This window comes from Nesoenas mayeri (assembly GCF_963082525.1).
Source record: "Nesoenas mayeri genome assembly, chromosome: 1".
NCBI classification, from domain to species: domain Eukaryota; kingdom Metazoa; phylum Chordata; class Aves; order Columbiformes; family Columbidae; genus Nesoenas; species Nesoenas mayeri.
Genome location: NC_137541.1, coordinates 13,406,212 through 13,428,407, shown reverse-complemented (window position 1 = coordinate 13,428,407; position 22,196 = coordinate 13,406,212). Strand labels below are relative to the sequence as shown.

Sequence of the window (22,196 nt, the reverse complement as noted above, 5' to 3'; positions counted from 1 at the left end):
CCGGACTGATTGGCCTCCACACCCTCGAGACATTCCCAGCAGCTTCAGGTTGAAGCACATTGGCAAGCCAGCCTGGGAACCTTGGATGGCTGCTGCCTGACCTGCACTATATTCTGAAGAAACATGCTCTTTGCAGTTCTGAATCTAGCAATTTTACACACTTTGATTTTGCATTATGTTTCTTTCTTCTGACAGAATGTGCCCTGGCTGAATATCTATGCTGTTTGAGATAAATGTCTGCCCAAACCCACCAGTTCTCCTCCTGACCTGATGGCATTTGATAAAGAGAATGCTCCTCTATTATGTTCTTACAATGTGCAAGCACAAAGTAAACACCAAATGCCTCACCCATCTTAATGTTTTTAAAGGTGAATATTAATGATTTAAATGTAATTATGAAAGTAGTTTGTGTGCATGGGAAACGTCTCTTAAAAATTCTGTTCCAGCTCAAGTTAATTCAGACGCTCCATCCATGTGTAAGATCAACTGAGCTATAAAATTGGGCAGCATGTTTTCTGGCAATAATGAGAAGATAATGTTCCTAAGGAGTGTTTAAGTGACATCACTATTGATAGGTTAATTAGAAAGACTATTGTAAAACTTCTCCGAATCATTAGAATTAAGTGCCTCTAGTAAATGTGAGTTTAGCTGCAGAGTCTTCATTCTGGACATATTTTATAGTAATTATCACCTGTCTTGTTAAAAAAGCCCAGCTATACATATAAGCAGGATTTCAGAAAAAGGCTAAATTGGAAGGAAATACATATAGCTTTAATGTAGTAAAAAGGTTTTTCCTTCTCCAAATGTGCTTTTAAACTACAGATGATGCCTTGTGTATGTTTGTCTCTGTCAGCACTTGACGAATGGTCTCTAAGTGGGTGTATAGTTCTCAGTTGCAGGAAATAAAATTAATTGTGTATGAATATTTTCTTTCTATGTTAAATAAGGAAATCTAATGATAAAAGCAGACTCAAATGATTTGTAGAGAGGTTATCACTATCTGTCATTTTATTAATGGATTTTATAATTAAACCTCAGGAAAGGGACTAATTACACTTAATTCCTTTTATATAGGTGTTGTATTTTTATAACTGAAACATTTTTTGCATATTATTTTTTGTTGTTGTTATTGTTAATGAGTCCAAAAGGCTGAGAGATTGTCTGTATTTGGAGACTGAATAGGAGCTCCAGAATATCTATTTTGGTGAATTTCCAAGTACTGTCAAGCCCCGATATCATTGCCTGGAGTCAGGCACAGACTGGATATCTGCTGTGCAAATTTCCTCACAGCAGAGATCTGTAGTGCTTGGAAATCCCAGGTGTAACGTGTGGCCTGAGCAAAGCTACGGGATATTTCTAGCCTTGGACTCACTTCAGTTCATTTTAAGTACATGAGCTTGGGTGTCTCAGTAAGACACATGGCATTTCTCTTTGCAGGAATTACAATAACGTGACCCATGCCACTTTGAAAGCAACCACCCATGAGGGTGGCCAACCAGCTCTTTAAGCAGCTGAGGCTTCTTAGCCCTGGAGATGCTGGGCTCCTTGTTCCTGCAGAGGGTTGCTCTTGCCTCCTGCCCAAAACGGGGGGCACGCTGTGGGGAAGAGAGGGGCCACGGGACATGGACTGAGCTGGTGCAGAGCATGACATGGCTTTCACGCCACTCCTCTGCAGGTGCTCCAGCCTTTTTCTTTTCACTTTTTCCTGAGAGAGGGAGAAACGTTACAAGTGCTGTTACAGAAAGAGAACTTGGGAAGTGGAAAGTGTGTGTGATCAAGTGTCTGTGGGGAGCGCAGGAGAGAGAAATGAAGTTTGCAGTGGTAGGTGGCTCATGAGACAGCAAAGTGGCCTTCTGGTACTACAGTAGACTTGATGCCTTCTGCATCATTGCTGCAAAATAATACATATATATGTGAATTAAAGATGTCAAAAAGATAATTCATTATCTTACTGGAGTTAATCGATACACTGTTTCTTTTTTTTTAAATTTATTTTTTTTAAATAGAGCTAGGATTACTCTGTGTAGCATAATGTAACATTAATAGCACGTACTGCTTATTTCACCAACACAATTGTTGATAGGAACAAATAAAGACTGTTAAAAAGGAAGAATAAAATTTTCTAGTATCTTCTTGATGGTATCTTCAGCCAGTTCCCATTAGGCAAAAGCAAAGCAAATTCAAGACTTCACAATTTGTTTTTATAGATCCTACAAAGAAGCCTAGGCATAAGTGTTCATGGACACTGCTTTGCCCAAAGTTGCATCCACACAGAAAAATAGAAGAGAACATAAACTCTGACAAGTTACACATAAAACTGCATGAAGATTTTGAAGAGGAAAAATGCTGAAATGCAGGAGCTAAGAATATACTTTCAAACACATCAGAGTTATGGAGGGCAAAAGGTGGAAAAGACCACAGACAACAGAGAATTCTTTGCCTCAACATTTGCTAAAGAGGAGGGAGGCAAAACTGCTGCAGAGGGTCTGCTTACCACAGGGGTGAGTCTGAGGAACTGACTCCAATGGCAGGGTTGGTGGCAACGATTTTTTAACAAACTGATGAAATGGATAGTAAGAAACCAACAGAAATAGATGGCTTTCCTACTCAACTCTAATGGAATTTGGATATGAAGCTGCTGAAGCTACAGGACATAATATACTGCCTAAATCAGTAAATTGCTCAGTAGCAGAGGAATGGGAAGTGGCAAGTGTGACACCAGTCTTTAAAGATGGTCCTGGAAAGTAACCAAGCAAGTCTCATGTTCAATTGAGCAGGCGGAAGGAAGCAGTAAGGATGGTGAGGGATAGTTGGCACATGGATAATAATGATATAGTGGGGAAGGGTCAGTGTGGCTTTTGTAGAGGGAAGCCATCCCTCACAGATCTATTTCAGGTCACTGGAGCTGTCAATGACTATATAGATAAATGTGATCTGGTTAGTACACTGACATTTTCAGAAAGCTTTTAACGGTAAGGCCTTCAGTAAAGCCTTCATCCTGCTGTAGGATGAGAAATAATGGAGTCTTCTAGATAAGAGATTAAATTCTAGGAAAAAATGCTTTAAATAAGTGGTCAATTTTCACAATCAAAAGACATTACCACAGTGATTATTCTGTTCTGCATATTTGTGAAAGGCATGGTGAAGAGGTTGAAGTTGAATGGTGCTAAGATTTGCAGGCAACACAATACCATGCAGGATTATCCAATCTAAATTTGAAGTTAAAAGCTGTAAAAGGATAGTGCAATACCGCGTGGTAAAGCAGCAAGTGAAATCCAGTGATGCTAAGTGCTAAACACTAAGTACGGTACAGGTGGAAAATTAAATACACAATCAGTCTAAATTAACCATTACTCCTGAAGAGGCAGATCTCATAGTCCTTGTGGTTAGCTCGCTGAAAATGTCAGCCCAGTCAAAAAAGCAAGCAGAATATTAACCGTTAGGGAAAGATTAGAGAAAAAAGGAGAAACCATCATTATGCTACATAGGAGCACCAATATCTTGAAAACTGCAGATTGTTGTGGTGCTTCCACCTCCAAATGAATGTCATAGACTGAGAAATGTTTCACAGGAGGTCGAAGAGTCTGGTCAGGCAAGATGAAATAGACTGGTAAGCTCCAGTGGGAAAAAGGTGGATATAATACAGGTCAATAGAATAAGGACTGATACGGACAATGAGGAAGCAATCATAAGATTATTATTTTGTTACATATTATGTTGCTACAAACAAAAAAAGAGCTTTTTCAAACAATGCAAGCATTTATCTTTGGAATCCATTGACACAGTGTATTAGGAAAGTCAAAAGCATGAGCAAATTCAAATAAATGGTTAAGAGATATTACGTATGAAAATTCTAGCATAAAAAGCCCCTGTAAACTGCTGATTGCCAGTTTCTTGAATCTTTTTATACTCAGTTAAGAATAATTTCATACTTATCCTACTTATCCTACTTTTCCTAGGCATTCTCTACTTGTCCTTGTTGGAGTGAGGATAATGGCCTGGGTGGGCCATAGGAATGGGTCTAATATCTAATATCCTTTTACCTTCATAGGTGAGCTCTCCCAATTTCTACTTGTTACAGTTTGGGAAAACACAGAAGAGAAGCTACCTCTATCATTCCTTTTTTTGGACAAAGTGTTTCTGTTATCAGAGTGGCATCATTTGATGTGTTCATTTTTTTCTAACACTCTTGATTCTTATTTTCATAGAATCATAGAATGTTCTGAGTTGGAAGGGTCCCACAAGGATCACTGAGTCCATCTCCTGTCCCTGCATATGACAACCCCACAGTTCACACCATGTGTCTGAGGGCATTGTCCAGTCTCTTCTTGAACACTGTCAGGCTTGGGGCTGTGACAACTCCCTGGAGAGCCTGTTCCAGAGCTCCAGCACCCTCTGGGGGAAGAACCTTTTCCTAATGTCCAACCTAAACCTCCCCTGGCACATCTTCCTGACATTCCCTGGGCTTCTGTCATTGATCAACAGAGAGAAGAGTTGGGCACCTGCCCCTCTTTTTGCCATTGTGAGAAAGCTGGAGACCTCTTGTCCAGGCTGAACAAACCAAGTGACTTTAGCTGCTCCTCATACAGCTTCCTCATCAAACCTTTCACCGAACTTGTAGCCCTCTGGACACTGTCCAGTAGCTTAATACCTTTTTTATCCTGTGGCACCCAGAACTGCATCCAGTGCTCCAGGTGAGGCCACATCAGCACAGAGCAGAGCGGTTCAATCCCCTCCCTGCCCGGCTGGCAATGCTGTGCTGGATGCACCCAGGACATGTTTGTCCTCTTGGCTGCCAGGGCCACTGTTGGCTCATGTTCAGCTCGCCATTGCCCAGAATTCCCAGATCCCTCTCTGCAGAGCTGCTTTCCAGCATCTCATCCCCCAGTCTGTATGTACAGCCAGGGTGCTGTGTCCCAGGTGCAAAATCCAGCACTTGCCCTTGTTGAACTTTATGGGGTTGGTGATTACCCAGTTCTCCAATATGTCCAGATCCCTCTGCAGGGCCTCTCTGCCCTTGAGAGTGTCGACAGCTCCCCCCAATTTTGTGTCATCAGCAAATTCACTAAGTAATCCCTCCAGTCCTGAGTCCAAGTCATTTATAAAGACATTGAAGAATGCTGGCCCTAAGATGGATCTCTGTGGAACCCTGCTAGTGACTGGTCACCAGCCTGACATTTACTAGAACTAGAACTTTTTTAAAAGTTATTTTTTACACCTGAAAACCATTATAAACCTTTCATAGAATACAGATTGAAATATGGTACCTGCTTGCCACCTATTTTAGTCTTAAAATTTCATAGTAAACTATTTTTAGTAAGATTATTAACTAGCTGGTGTTTCTTTTTTCTTTCTTTTTTTTTTTCACAGCTGGCTTGAAGGATTTTGTTTTTAGGCACGGAGTTACAAGGATGCTTTGAATGTGTCAATTTGAGTACATTTTTGCAAGACTGATGTTAATTACATGTGTGAAAGGAATATTCTCTCTCCTTACCTTTCTGTAAACAAATTCTGAAAAAACACACACAGCTTTTTGGAGAAATGCTGAATAATAGTTCACCTACAGTTAATTCATTCTTGATTTATTAAGCATTTACACTGTCAAAATATTCTGGATCTCTGAGGACTTCAGCTTACATTTCTTTGTTGTGCAAACAGAAGGATGTTGATCACCTTTATGTCTGCTTGTCAATATATTCTTTCCTGAGTTCTGCCAATTACACTGACCCAGCACCGAGCTTCTCTTGCCACAGGCTGGCATACAGCTCATATACTCGAGTATCCCATCTGAGTTCCCAGAGTTCAGATCAATCACATCCACTCTCACCACAAGTGAGGTTGGACAGTGATGTATGTAGTAGAGAATTGGTGTGTGGATGAGATTACCCCAAAGGGACATGCAATTAGGTGGGAAAGCATAGCTAACATCTTCCTGTGCTGTTCAGATGGATCACAAATCATGGAATAAACGGATGAGACTAGGAATATCTTTTTGTCTTTGTGCTCCATTGTAATGACAGTATTGACATTCACTGAACACTTACTATGCAGGTAAGATTTATATTACAGCATAAAGTAAGCCAGGTATGCCGGAAGTTTTAAGAGTAAATGCTACTTATGTATAAAAGATTGACTACTTAACCATCAGGAATCACTCAGTATGCATTTGTCTTTTAGATGTGTGCACAAGACCTCAGTCAGAGGCTGGTGGAGCACTGTGTGCTCCTGGAGCATAAATCTGTCCCTTATCTGTGGGCATAACATCAACATTGTATATCTAAATATTAAAAACTTTTTAGTGGGGTTTCTGACCGCCTTCTCAAGCCCGCACTCATGTCAAGTGCTCAGCAGCTGCCTCCCAGTACACCACCCGCGGAAGACCCTTTTGTCTCTTAGAACCTGTCACTGCTTCTTCCGCCTTCATGCTTGTTGTGACTCGTGTAAACTTGTGAGAGGCTTTCCAACAACAATATCCACTTTTCTTCAACATTCTGAACATCTAGGAGAGGCTCCATACCAGTGCAAGTTGTGGGATCTACATGGAAACTTGCTTTTAAAGATTTCCATTTACTGTAGAGGATTGAAGAAATAGTAGTAATGTGTGGAGAGCAGAATCACAAAGATTAGGGGGAGGTCCCTGTGTGTAAAGCTACAGGAACTGTATGTGATTTTTGGTACAAAATTTGGCTGTGGAATGGGAATCTCATAAAAGAGTATACATGGCAGCCCAGCCATTTCTGCTTGGATTTTCTCTTCTCTGAGATGCAAGAAAACAACTACTAAAAATACATTTTAAAAAGAATGACAAACTTTATACATGATTATATAGGCTTAAAAGAAGTGTCTGTGGAAGCCGTATTATGTTAAAGACTCAGACACAGAATGATTCCTGAATTGGTGGAAATGGATGACTTTGATCTTTTAAAAACCTAGAAATAAAGGTCTGCTAAAAATGGGTACAGTGATAAAGTGACTAGATGAATTCCAAATTGAATGTGTACAACAACAAGAAATCAAGAAAGCTGAAATGGAAAAAACCCATAATGAAGACAAAAGAGAAAGACTTCTGCTTTGCGTGGTATAAAAGCTGTTTCAAACACTGCAGGGACATAACAAGCTATAGCTGCTCTAAACTTTGCCTCCTTTTCAGCTCTGCCTATCTGTTCAGTGAACCCACAATACCTCAAATGAATTCTGGGTGCCTGACTTCTGACATTCGGGAGTGTCCTGCTCTGGGGAGACAGTTTTATGTTCCTTTGTTAAACTCAACTGCTATATAGTGTTTACAGAGCCCCTACATATTGCCTAGTCCTTTGAGAAGCCTGAAGAGTTAGTCTTGATCCTAATTAATTTCTTCCAGGAGACAGAGTTAGCAAAAGCCATCTATTACACGACAACCTACTGTTCAGAAGCCTGGCCTCCAGGATTTTCAAAGAGAATTTAAAATTATGTCTCCTATGGCTCAAGAGAAGGCTTTAATATCAGGTTATGGGTTTCATATATGCTCTGTCCCTCTTATTGCAAACACAAATGCACAAGCCATGTTGTCAGATGTTGGCTGACCTCGTCTTTAGGACACTTAGAGGGAAATGTCAGTTTTGAATGCTGTTGAATGCTTATACATGGGTTTTGACAGCATTTCCATGATTTGAAACTTCAGTTCTGTTTCCTTCCAGATATTAATAAGAGCCTGCCTTTTTTGATGCTTGGCTCTTGAATACTGAATTCTCCATTTCTGCTAAGAATAATTCTTGGTGTAGGTGGATAAAGCTCCCCGAACCACCACAAATAAGATTGGTGTGGACTCTATTATCATGGGACAGGATGAAATACACAAACTGTGCAAGTTTGTAGAACGCTGTGAACCTGTCCAGAGCACAGGTTGGTTACTGTTGTGAGTCTCACTGCACTGCTCACTCTTCCAGCTACAGCAGACCAAGCAAGGCCACACGGACTCCTATGCAACAACACCACAAAAGCTCAAAATTGACACTGTAGGAACTTCCCATCCCTTGTGTCTATTAACTCTGGTTGTGTACAAATGAAACAAAGAGAGGGGCACAGATCACAGGCAAAACAACAAACAAGAAAAGGTATCGGAGTCAAAGGAGGAAGGCAAAACATGAAAGATATAAAATGCTGCAGTATCTGTATTTCAGATGTCTGTTCTGCAAATATATAAGAAAAATCTACAAAGGAATGAGAAAAATCAGGTAGTATTAGGAGATATGAGGAAGCTAGAGATAGGACTAGCTGGTGTACGTGGCCTGAGAAAAAAGAGTTGACAAGGCAATGAAACTAGAAATGTCAGAGTTGAGAAGTATGACTTTTAAGGAAGATGTGGAAAAAAGATTGTAACTTATGAAGAAACAAAATGACACAGATGAACACTGTGTATAAAAAAAGCACATTTCACCTTCTTTCTTCATGAATTTCACATCGCTAAACCCATTTGTGCAAGGTACTCTGTAACTTTACAGCCCTCAGCCACAGGCTCTTTGCTTGATGCCGGTTTCAATAAACACGCTGGCTGCAGGAGATATCATTCAAGGCAATAAGAGACCTGTTGATCATATCTCACATGTCTAGCAAGCGCTACAACCATCCTTAACAATTCTCCTGAGAGCAGTGAGTAGTTCCCCTTCTCTAAGGCAGGAAGGGATAGAGATCTGCAGGCAGAGCTCTGCGGATCATTGTCCTCAATGTGAGACAAGAATAAAATATGAATTATCGTCAGCCTTATCTAAATAGACCTAAAACTGTTGTCAGTAGTGTTTGGATCTTCGAAGGCTGTGTGGACTGTGCTCCACATTGGCTGTGTTGTGTCCTTCATCTCTGATGACTGATTCAACCCAATACTGCGATCACTGACTGTGTGTGTGTGTGCCATATTTTTGCCCTTCTCTGAGACTAGGCCTTGCTAAATGCTTTACAGGTAACATGCTTCATTATATGATCTGTTATTTTCAACAGCTTAGCTATTTCTTTTTCTTTTCTTGGCTTGTTGAGTGGGAATGATGTTGGAGTTATATGCATTATTTTTTCTGTAAGCATGACCTGCACCTTTTGTTATCTGCTTCATGTTTTTCTGTAAGGCTTCAGTTAAGTCAAAGTAGGCTGCTCAAGGAGGAGGAAACAGGGAGCAAAACAATAATGGAGATAAGTAGATCATGAGAACTATTAGCTGGAAAGTGCTCCTGATAAGATCCTACTCCATAAGCACGGTTTACTATCCCCAGTGCTGTAAGCCTAGGATCAGAGAATCTGATCTTTAAAGATGACGGTATATGAAGTGAGAAACCACTAACAGATTTTTGCATATTTTGTGACAGAGATGCATCTGTGAAACAGAGAGATACAGAACTGCAGCAAGCAGGCTGGCAGTCGCAGCCAAGAAATGGAAATGAACGTGCATTTTTGACAGCAAATGTAAACTTAGGAAAGGAGATACGGGTACAGAATTCTGCTTCCTTTGCTTATCTTCCCATATACTCTATTCCTTTCAGCAATTACTTTTTTGTTGTTGTTGTTTTGGTTTGGTTTTCTATTTTTGTCTTGAAAAAGCTCTTTCTTAAGCTTCTGCTGTCCATCAGTTACAGGTCACTGGAGATAAAAGTCTTGCAAGTTCCAAACCCATTTGTGACTGTCAGGTTAAAATGGCTGTTAAACAGGAGGATACAACACAAGAGTCAGTGACAAAGCTGGAGGGTAAAACCGATTCCAGAGAAGGATGCTTTTAAGGGGGAGAAAAAATCCAGTTACTGCTGTCTGGCCAGAATAATACTTGGCTGTATATTGTGGCCACATCACCAAAAAGCTTTAAAATAACTTATTTTAGAATATATATTAACATTTTTCTTTATAAGACAGAGTATTTTTCCTAATGAAAACACACTTGGTATACTTAGAGTGGATAGTCTAAATTTATTTTCTGGTACTAGTTTATTCAAATTATGCATACATTTTAATAGATTATTTTTTTGCCTAATGCAGGTTATTATTTGAAATGAACCCTATCTAAAGGTACTGTTCTATCATCTTAGCCATATGTTTCCAAAAACATGATTCCAGAGCTCATTAAAAGCACAACTTATTCCTCAACTTTAATCACATTATGGTTGATAACATACACCTGGCTTACAGCTTTTCACGAAGAACAACTGATTGTGATAGTGCTACAGTAAAGAATGAAAACACTCACCAGATAAGATATTCTTGGGTTGGAGTTCTAGCTGCAGCATTAATTCACCTTATTTCACACAACAAATATTATGGGAATAGTTCTCCATTCCTAGTTGCCTTCCTGGTTCCTGAGTACAGGGATTGTTTATGCCATTGCTCCCCTGTGCAAGCTCCCAGTGCCAGGGTTTTGCACTCCCTGGTACGACTGAGAACTACCTGACTTCTAAAATTCTACAAAGCAGGCAAGTTAAGGGTGATTTGAAGCATACTAAAACTCCTGAGTTATATACAGGAAGTCTCTGACTATATTTAGACCGATGACAATGCTCTTTCAGCATGAAGTCAAACTTGGTGAGATCATCAGTATCACAAAAAAGAGTCTGTGTAACAACTGTGACATTTTCAAATTCTGCTATTACTACTGTACAGAACACAATTTCCATTGCCCATCTTTATAATTAAATATTGGTTAAACAAGGCTGCACTAATTAGATACAGGAACAATTTTTTTGTGTTGACTCTAGTACAACTGAACAGATTAAAACAATTTACTTTGATTAGCTTATTTTTCCTAAACAGAACATCTATGTGATAGATCCATTTCCTCCCCACTGCCCCAAAACTGCTCGACCAATAGACCACTGTGGTCATGTATGTGGTCCTTAGTCAACAGACAGGGCCCTTGACCAATGAGATGTCTTGGTTGAGAGAAGTTTCCGGACAACTAGCATAAATGACCACAGCTCAGATTCAACTAGGGTATAAATGGAGCTGATGGAGACCCCCATTGAGTGGGTCTTCCTTGAAGCAGTGGGTCTGCAGTCAAAGACTCTCCTCCTTAGACTGGCCAACTGAGGAACATTCCTTGAGGACTGAGACACCTTGCCAAACTCGTAAGAGATCTTCTGGGTATCTTTGAGAGTCCTCACTTTGTAAAAGTAGGAAGATGCACATTTTAAATCATCACTCTAGAGTTCTGGGATCTGATCTTTTGAGTCTGAATCACCTATATAGTAACTGAACTCCTAATCAGTATCTGAACCTGTGTTTTATAATGTTGTCAATGTTTTTAATAATTTTGATAAATCCCATTCCTAGTTGGTTTTCTGTTAAACAGTTCTGGTTGGAATAAAGTCTGTTTGGAGCTTATTGCCTTCATAAATTGACTTTTGGGGTGCCTCCATGACAATGTGTTTTTTTTTTTTTTTTAAATAATGGAATTTCTTTGGTGAATGCTTTTACATTTAGTATTTGGATGTGGTATTATGATGATTTCTACCAATGGAGGACTCAAACGCACTAAGACCTATGAGACAAATAGTTAAAACTGATCCCTACAAAAAAGATTCAATAACATCAATAAACAAACTTAGCAAACACTATGAAAGCAACTTGATTAAATTTGTAAAATAACACAGACCAAGTCTTAGGTTTTGTAGCTCTCCAATAAATGTTATATAGCTACCACTTTGCTTTTGTGATAACAGACATAACTGTTGATTTAGCTGATATTATCAAAGAAATACCAAACTCTTTGTCAGAGATTTTTAAGTTGCTTAGATATGAGTGAAAGAATAATGAGAAAAATGTATAAAACAGTAAAAGATACTAACAACAAGAAGTAATACAATTATTACACAGAGAAACTACACAGGCTTACTATATGTTTCAAGTAATTTCTTCAGCTCTTCCAGGACAAGTTTATAATATTAAAGGTGTTTGGCATTGGTTCTTTAAAATCTGATCTGAGATTTAAAAGCTGCTTCTCTTTGACCCCATCAGCAAACATATCTGTAAAGGCTGAAAAAAACGTTACAATACATTTTACTTACCCTCATCCTTCCATTTCTTATTGCTGGTCCATCTTCTGCTAACCTCAACACATACAAATCCATTTTGTACTCTCTTCCTCCTCGAATACTAAACCCAAAACCTTTGGCTCCTTTCTCCAAATCAACAGTGAAATAATCAAAGTCCTGTATAGAGAAATACAAAATGAAAGACAACCATATGAATGCCATGGAATATATTCAAGAAAACTTCAAATACCAGTCTTCAAAATGCATCTACCCAACTGTTCCCAGCAAAAGGACCTTCAAAGTATGCTTACGCACTGATACTGGACATTTCTGAAAAGAGACTTTAGTAAAATGTAAATGCTGAAGTCTAAACCACTCTGAGAGGGTGTCATCCAGCAGTTGCCTGGTACCAAAAGCTCTCTAGGTGGCTTCAAGATTCACCTTTAATACATTCATGGTACCTAAGTGTGTTTATATCTATGGAAGAAGTGCTGATTTGACAAATGAGGTATCAGGCAGTTCTTGTATAAGCACCATCACAACTGAAAATTAGTATAAGAGACATCTAGATGCCCCATCCCTGGAAACATTCAAGGCCAGGCTGGACAGGACTCTGAGTAACCTGATCTAGTTGAAGATGTCTTTGCTTATTCCAGGGGGGATGGACTAGATGACCTCTGAAGGTCTCTTCCAACCCAAAACTATTCTATGATTCCATCTCCTAAACTTCCAGCATGATTAGCAGGCATGGAGTCACAAAGTACAGTGACTCTCATCACTTCAGTTAAAACGTGTTTGAGGAGGAAGTAGGAAGTGGGAGATCTCAGTTTCACCCTTTCTGTGTCCTGCAGAGCCTCAGATTCATCTTTCCAGTTTTTCCTTGGTGGACCCTAACTACCACCCCATAGAAGACTCTGGGTAGGAACTTGCTTTGTTGCTTCTGATCCATTGGCAGCCAGGAATGCAAGAGCTATGGGAGCGTGAGGAAAATGAGAGTAAGCCTGTGGTTAGAGAATTAAACCATAAATTGTGAGAAACAGGCAATCTGAGCATCTCTGTACATGCCAAGAAGCATCTTATAGAGTATGTATATGGAGATGGTGATTTGCTATTTAATACTGAAATGCATAACTTTTTCAGACAGTTCTCTGGGGTTCTCTGGGTCCCATTAAAGAATTTGGATATTTTCACTGATACGATTTATGTATTTGGCTTTGAAAATATGGACAGAAAGACCATCTATATACGGTTCTGGCTTATAGTGTCTAGAAGTTTACAATTCCTTATTTAATACATTTTTGGAAAGTCTGAACTTTGGGCTAAATCCTCAGATCTTCTCAGCTGTCAATAAATATTGGTCACCAGCAGTCTTGTCCAAAACTGTTCATCTAAGCCTTATTTATTCTTTCTTTATTCTTGGAATTTGTAAAGTCATGGCTGATGTCAAACAAACTAGTTGCACGAGCTGGTTTGTCCTCATCCAGACTACCATCAACAGAAATGTAACTTTCTCAGTTTTGATTAACTTCTATTTATTTCTTTATTAACATTAGATAAAAATCTTCAACAATGCTGTAGAAATGCAGTCTGACCTTAGTACATCCTCTGTTTGATGACTGTATTAAATTCCTAGGAAAAAAAAATCTCTGCTGATGCAAGGACAGCTTACTTTAGCACTTCTATTTTAACTCTCCAATAGCTTAAAAATAGCATTTGTTTAACATCATAGTTGCACAGTTATAAATACAGTGTTATTTGACAGATCACATAGTTCTTCACTAATATTAATGGTTCATTTCATGGAAAATATTCATTTTCTCTACAGAAAGTTACCAGGAGTAAAAACAATAAAGGTGCCGTTTTCTTCTGTAATGTCAGTTTTTTAACCAATATATATGACTGCTCTCAACAAAACCTAAAGCTTTCTGTTTAGGAGTGCTCTAAGTGTTTCAGGTTGTACCTGGGGCTGCCTGTACTCTGACAGAGGGTACTGCCTGGTGTCGGGTGAATGTTGCCTGTAATCCATCAAGGGTGGCTGCCTGTAGTCGAGCGGTGGTGGCTGCTGGTAATCCATCACCGGAGGATGTCTGTAGTCCAGCGGAGGCTGTCGGTAGTCCTGGGAGGACTGCCTGTAGTCTGTAAACGGAGGTTGCCGGATGTCAGGTTTCACATCCTGCCTGGCTTTTACTTCTGACCTATAACTGAGAAAGGCAAAATGACTGAGTTTCAGAAAGCGGCAAAACATTAAAAATACGTATCGCATGCAATATTGAAGAGTGAAAGCAAACTGCCTGAGTGTAAAATTGCATCAAACAATCTTTCACAGAGAAGCAAAACTTCCAAGGGTAAATTGTCGAGGCATCCAAAAACAGTGAGTGCTTTTGAAACACGGACATAAGCAATTTTACCTTAGGTCACACTGTGCAATTTTACAGCTTGTAGCACTGAGATCAGGATTAGGCTCAAAGGGGCAAGAAGAGGAAAAGCATCCTGATTCCCACTTATCTTGCCTGCTTGGAAGATGACACTGCATGTGAAAACACCCACAATACTCACTACAAAATAATGCACTGAGTTTATAAAGATTTCTATAGAGTAAATGAAACATCACTGCAGACATTTATAAACCCTCTTTCATTGACGTAAACTGTTTTTATTGTGAACTTCTGAAGATTAAATAAGGATATATTATTTGTACCAGGGGTTATCTTTTTGATGTATTCTTTGATACATGCATTCTTCGATACATGCATTCTTCTTATTATTTCTACACACTCCCTGTAATAACGTCTGGCTACCAGCCCATAGCAGGTCATATCAGCAGTTACACAAAGAAGTAACACAAAGTGAAAGGAAAATAAATTTGGCTAATGAGGAATTAATAATGAATAAAATTTTGCTTTAATTGGTGACTGGTTATGGGAAGATGAGTTCTAACATTTCAAAGAAAAGTGACTTTCTGTAGTACAGCAACTAGTTCATTAATTTACTCATGGGAATGAGTGGCTCCCTTACCACATGGAAATCAGTGCATAATGGCATTTCACACTTCAGGGTGAATTATGGAATATTTCTTACTGCAGACCTCTGTGCCTCAGCTGTGTAACATGCTGAATGGGCACAAAGGAAGTTCCGAACATTTTTAGCAAGGTAACTCTGTAACAGTGGTTTGAGTTAGATTTAACAAAATTTTTCACATTGTGGATGTTTTTACAGCATCCCCTAAGTGATGAAGGAAATATTTTTTTCCTGTACAAGAAATGTAGACTTTGAACTCTGCTTTAGTATTGGTCTGGAAGTTTTCAGTCAACCAAGTGACCATGTATGTACGTGTACACATACAGATACATGAACTCATATAAACTATGAAAGGGATTTTTAAATATACTTACTGATTTAAAAAAATTACATTTTGAATAAATGAAAGATTGTTTTTGGTCATGTTAATTTATCTCTGAAAAGATAGCCTAAATCATCTAAACATTTCAAAACATTTCAGATATGTTTCACAACTTCATTACTTTATTAGTACAGTTACAGTAACGTTATGGCAAATCTTCCTACACACTAGCTTTAATTAGCTAAATGTCTAATCAGACACAAAAATACCAGAACTATTTCCCTTTGGCTTTTCTGAGAAGATGAAAATAGTCTACTGCCACAAGTTCTTTTAAAACCTGTACATGGCATCTATAATAAGACCCGTATGTATACATGCAATCCTCTTACTTTCTTTACTCAATATTATCATCCTATATAAAGAAGATGGAGAATGAACAGGATTACGGTGATACTGAATCTTATTATTATTGGAAGTAGAAATTCTAGTTTTTAAACATCTTCTTGTATTTTGATTTTGAAAATGAAACAATGTATTTGACTATATAAACAAGCTGTAATCTGACGTATAAAATCTAATGAAAAATAATAGTGTATGAACTAGCAATAATGGAGCTTTTTCTGGAATAAGAGTCACCCTTAGGCAGGTTCCCAATACATGTACATTTACAGCTGTATCCCAGAAGAAGGTGTTTTTATTTACAGTTGGAGGCACTGTAATTTTTGGTGAATATGTAAATGGTGACATGATCAATTATAACTTATGCTTTTCAGTAAAACTGTCACAGAATTTCTTTTTGGAACTTTAAATAATAGAATTTAGTGGTCGCCTCTGAAAATTTCAAATTCAACAGACATTTAATGCTGACTTACAACTGCACAGAGAGACTTCTGTTAAAGCTTTGCATTGGATTTTGTCATAAACATATGTCTCCCAGGAGATGATCACTTTTGCAAAAAGTACTCAATGAAATATAAGACAAAGAAATTTGCCAAATGTGACTAATTGAGAGAAAATAATTTCAGGCAAGTGAAAGTGCTACATCTGTTAAGCAAGGAGAGTTAGAGGGCAGAGTGCCTAAATCACAACTGTACTCAAGTATCCCCAGAAGTAAAAAGTTCCAGTTCTGTAACCAGCATCTCCTATTTGGGGAAGAGGGTCTTGATGAGGTATGTGGGTTACTGAACATTAGCATAAAGACAGTCAGTGTAATCAGCCTCTTCTAGCATCCCAAAAATTTACCCAAAGACTAAATAGTGTTGATTGAGGATCACAGAAACTTGTATCCTCTCACAACCTGAGCATGCTTTTTATATACACAGCTTTCAATACAGCTGGTTACAAAATTTCTATCTGTCTGCCATTTAATTTCCGTCACAGACAAAATTTGTTAACACATATGCATAAATTACACAAATTTACTGGAAAATGATACAACATAGACTAAGCCTATTACGAGAATATCTTCAAATCTCTTCCTGAGTCCAGAACTCTAATAGACCAAAACCAAAACAAAACAAAGACATGCAAGATAATGGAAAAAAAAAGGACACTTCATGATCAGACTCTGAGATACCCATACTTCGTAAGTTGTAGTGACATAAGAAAGCATGTTAGCAACAAAATTATTAGTGAGGAACACTTCAGTGTTTATTTCCTTGGCAAACATATAATCCTGATGGATGCTTGAGGAAGTTTAGCCAGACATGTTTCATACCTGAGTAAGACTTTCAGGTCATCTTGGCATGCACAATTCGAGGGCAATCACAGGGCTGTGGGGCACCAGAGCCCCACAAGTGATGGCTCACAGCTGCTGGGAACATGATGAAGACCCAGCAGGAGGCTGTCCCGCGGTCCTGGAGGAGCCGCTCTTACCTGTTCTCGTGTCCCTGCAGCTGGAGGGGCTGCGGCGGCGGTGGCTGGGCCACGGGGCTGTGCTGGGCCACGGGGCTCTGCTGGGCCAGGGGGCTCTGCTGGGCCATGGGGCTGTGCTGCTGGGCCATGGGGCTCTGCTTCTCCGAGCCGGGGGCCGAGGCCGGGCTGTTCAGCTCTGCGTATTGGGAAGCTGGAGATTAAAGACCTGTCACAGCGCGGCATTTAATAAAGGGCAAAGGTAGGCAATAATTGGTTTTGGTCACACGCTATCTCTGAAAAATTTATGCTTTGTCACTTTTACTTGCTTGGGTTATAATTAGATTTTAAGACATCTGAACCTAATGGGCTCATTTTGATAGTCAATGGGATCTGAAATCTTGGTCACTTCTATAACTCTCGTTGACACCTCCATTATTTAAAAGCTAATTGAACGAGACAAATGGCTTCCGTGTTCCATGTTTTCTTTTAAAGCCTAGAAATACTGATATTTGAAAACTTTCCATTTTGAGAGAATGAAAAATGTTATTGCTTTCACCACTGTTGTAGCATGACAGACTGTCCTCACAAAAGCTAAATCTCTGAGGTGCTTGCGTTAGCTCCTGCTGGCTTGGAGCTCAACAAGAGTTTCATATCTTTTTAAATCTTTGGGGAAGGTGAACAGTAAAACCAATCTCAATAAATTCTGAAAAAAACAGATAAACCAATGTTTTATTTCACTATATTATGTATTAAGTGACCAGGGTTTCACATAGGAACACTGTAGAAAAACAGAATCCTTCTTTCCAAACAACATAAAATCCAAAAAGACAGGCTGAGATAGGAAATGTGGCCTGTGGCCTTGATGCAAATAAGGAATGTCAATCTTCCTTCAGGCTTCCCGCTGCATTTGGGGGAAGACACATTTAGCACTGAGCTCATATCAAATAAATTTCTCCTGAGACACTAGAACAGTTATGTTGCTCATCATTTACCTATTAAGAAGCATAAATAAGAGAGGCTCCACCCACAGGCAGACAGAGCACTGCACAAGCAGTTGCTCACGCACTATCAACAGCAAAGGTACACTTCATATTTCACAGAATCACACAGAATCACAGAATGTCGGGGATTGGAAGGAACCTTGAAAGCTCATCCAGTCCAATCCCCCTGCTGGAGCAGGAACACCCAGATGAGGTTACACAGGAAGGTGTCCAGGCAGGTTTTGAATGTCTCCAGAGAAGGAGACTCCACACCCTCCCTGGGCAGCCTGTTCCAGTGTCTGTCACCCTCACTGAGAAGTTTCTTCTCAAATTTAAGTGGAACCTTTTGTGTTCCAGTTTGTACCCATTACCCCTTGTCCTATCATTGGTTGTCACTGAGAAGAGCCTGGCTCCATCCTCCTGACACTCACCCTTTATATATCTGTATTTGTTTTATTTCTTCTTGCAACAGAAGTGAGGCCAGTGTGACGTGGTGCAAAGTGCCCAGAATGGGCATGCGTATGGCTGAGTATTCCTAACAGCAATAGCTATGCATCATCCAGGTGTTGCCTAGTTTTATATCTGAATCCAGTTTGAATTTTGAATTATTTTATTTCTTATTTTTAACATGTGATTTTTTCCCCTATGGCTGCACATTTCTGATGGCTCTCTACTTATTTATGCCTGTAATTATTTTAAAAATTTTGTCTACTTTATTAAAAATCTTTTCAATTTAGGCTTAATTGTCAAAAAAGCTTTTATATTTGCGCTTAAAACACTCCTCATGCAGACATAAACAATAGCTGTCTGTGTAATTACTATGATTAAAGCTTTAATTGCCCATTTTGCGTCTGTGAGTCTCTTGTATTGCAAAGTTTCAGAGACGAAGATTGGGAATATTCTTCCTCATTTCTACATTACTCTCATAACTATGGATGAACTAGATAAATCATAAGCTGCTTCTAAAACTGCTTTGCATTTATATGGTATTTTTCACCTGAAAGTGCATTACAGAGGTATTAGATTTTTTCCCAATTTTAGAACCTGGCAAGCTAATATCAGGAGGTAAATGAGTGTCACACACGGAAGCCATGACTTGGACACATAATTTCTCACCATCCAAGAACATCTTGTAGCACTGCATCTCAGATGCACCTCCGCTTTCTTTCTAACTTAAGGTATCCATCTCTAACACTGAAGTATTAGCCATTTGCTATTATGAATTTATCTGGATACCAGGGTGGCCTAAAGAAGCTGCACGGACTGCATGCAGCATCATACTTTTTGTAGATGCTTGCAAAACTGACCTCAAGTGATTATACAGCAGCTCTTTGGTATGAATTCTGAACTTGTGTATGTTTGTATTTTTCCTTTCACTGAACTCATTTAACAAAGCAGATAACTTCCCCCAGCCACGGTCCATGGTCAGTGTCAGACTGTCTCCTTGTCCCGTTGCTGGATGCAGCAGCAGGTGAAGGTCGTCTAACTGGAGCATGGATCATTAAGCAATTACACAACTTGCTGTGTGACATTCCTGGCTCTAGTGGTATTTCTGTGATATAAAGCCACAGTCTCATTAACATAGTATAATTCATACACCAGTATGGCACATCACTAAACTAAAAAAAGCCCTGAAATCAACCTGAAACCCATGAAGCCAACATCAAAAGATCTTCACTGATTAGCTGTGGAGTAATGACCAAACTAATGAGTCTGTCCCCTTATCCTCACCTTGCAAATGAGATAATACAGGGTTTAGATCTTTTCTGCTTCGTGCATTTATAGTGGATATATGTGGAAGAAACTACTAAATCTGAACTCTTCCTTCACATAACTTTGTCACAGGTAGTTGGTGATTGAAGATGCCTGGTGATGACAATTGCAGTCTCCTGCAAGCCAGACTTGAGTCTGGTTTATAGCAGGATATAAGGGAATGAACTCAAAACCTGGCTCTCTTGTAGGGTTCTTTTCCATGTAGAAAACAATTATTCCAAAAGACATTAACACTGACTCTTTGGTACTTGGCTCTCACTCCAGTTTATCCAAGTTTGCTTTAGATATTCTTTTCGTCACCAGAAACTTTTTCAAGAATTCAGTTATTATTCCAGTTAGTTGTAAGGCTGTAATTTTGGTGTGCTGTACATTACAGCTGAGAAAGTGAAACAAAAGATATTCTTTCAAGTGGTGACATAATTCAAGGTAATTGGAGGCTACTTAAAATTTTCTTCCTGTTTTTAAAGGCTACTGACTTACCCTCCTGAGGAATGATGCGAAGAGTTACACTGAGACCTGCATCTTTAATTAGCTTCACAATATCTGCATGAGGCATGTTGATAATAGACTGGCCATTCACAGCTAAGATCCGGTCTCCAACTTTAAGTTTTGCACAGCGATCTGCAGGACTTCCATCAATTATCCGCCCTATTTTATGGGGTACAGCTGGACAGGGAAAAATAGTCGCAGTTAACATATACTGCAACAAATGGTGATGTCCACAAGCAAAAGAAAATGAGTTCATTTGGAAGAAAGTTCTATATGAATTAAAAAACAGCTTGTGTATAAACACTTAAGACTATAAATTCATAAACAACATGATTTGCATTAACACAGTACAGATTTCACTAAGAATTCAGAATCCAGATGTGCATATACATTATATATGAAGTCCAAAATCAGATTATGGTTCAGCTAGTTTGCAAACCTGGCATGTAACAAGATAATAAACAGATCAGGAAAACAATAAGGCTTTTAAACCATGAAGGGGATAAATTTGCACAATAAGTAGTAGTCATAAATTGCCTCCTACCTCCTAGCTTACGGAATTTCTTTATTTGTATGTTGCAATAGAGGCACTGCAAACATGATTTATTTTATATACAAATAGATGCTATTACTGACAATTCCCAGGGTTCACTAAATTGTTCTCCTCCTCCATTCAAATAAGTTACTTGATAAACAGAAATCAGACTGAAGATTTATAGAGATGCACAGCTTTCTAATTAGATACACACCAGCATGAATTTACACGTTTACATCAAACAGACATGCACACACATGCATTCTCAAAACATTAGAGATAAACTTTTCTTCCCTTTTTGTTCTTCTCTGCGGTTCTCAATCTTTCTGTGTACTCCATCCATTCTCTTGGTTTGTCTTGTCCCTCATTTCCCAATGCATTTTCTAAATATTACTCTTGATCTTTCTCCCAGTACATCTCTATTTTCCTGTGGTTTTTAACTACATGCATATACTAGAGCTGACTCTTCTCTCTACCTAGGCTCCCCAAAGAGCATGCTATTTTCCTTTCACTCTGCTATTCATAAATACACTTATCCCAGTTAAATTTGGCTATATATTTTATTAGTATCATAATGGTGTTTGAGTATTCCTCACCAATCGCACATTTCAGTCTTGGCAAACTTAGCACAAAGCTGCTTGGCCTCAGTGTCCTCCTCCAACTGGTGTTTGAAAACAGTTGGCTTATTTTCCTCTCCCCCCCTCCCCCTTTTTTTTTTTCTTTGAAATAATATAACCTTTAAAATTCCCACATCTGAAGATAACTTGGAAAAGGTGAAAGAAAAGATTAAGATTAAGAAAAGATTAATCAAACACTTTTTGGGAAATATATAGGCTATCAATGCTTGTATAAAACAAAGCTCTAACAGGAGACATGTTCAGAACACTCCATCACCACAGAACAAATTTCTCAGCCCTCTGATAAACATTCCCTGAAGGTCACGGTGACAAACACAGATTGCACATCTCATGTAAAGTCACAATACACACACCTCAAAGTGACTTTTGTTTCTAATATGGACGCAAGTGTTGTTTACAGTGTTAAAAATTAATTTTCTGAGAACTAAAAAGATGAGTACTCTAAAGTGCAACCCATAATTAAACTGCATGTTTCTTTACCACTATACTTCAGGCAAGAATACAGATTAAATTACAGCTTTAGTAATATGGACACAGCTAGGTATACTTCAGAAATGTCTTGCTGCTTAGGAAATAAACACCTAATTTATGTCACAATGCCTAATC

The 22,196-nt window shown here is 38.9% G+C and overlaps 1 protein-coding gene across 2 annotated transcripts in view; it reads right to left on the bottom strand.

Moving 5' to 3' along the window:
- The window catches only part of MAGI2 (membrane associated guanylate kinase, WW and PDZ domain containing 2), a gene marked incomplete at both ends in the record, with an annotated part of 741,772 nt that overhangs the window by 27,933 nt on the left and 691,643 nt on the right, over positions 1-22,196 (bottom strand). For both annotated transcript variants that reach the window (XM_080355648.1, XM_080355649.1), the window contains 4 exons: positions 12,015-12,158; positions 13,942-14,182; positions 17,197-17,371; positions 20,409-20,594. In XM_080355648.1, the coding sequence (XP_080211774.1) occupies positions 12,015-12,158; positions 13,942-14,182; positions 17,197-17,371; positions 20,409-20,594 (746 nt within the window). The remainder of the gene's footprint in view (positions 1-12,014; positions 12,159-13,941; positions 14,183-17,196; positions 17,372-20,408; positions 20,595-22,196) is intronic.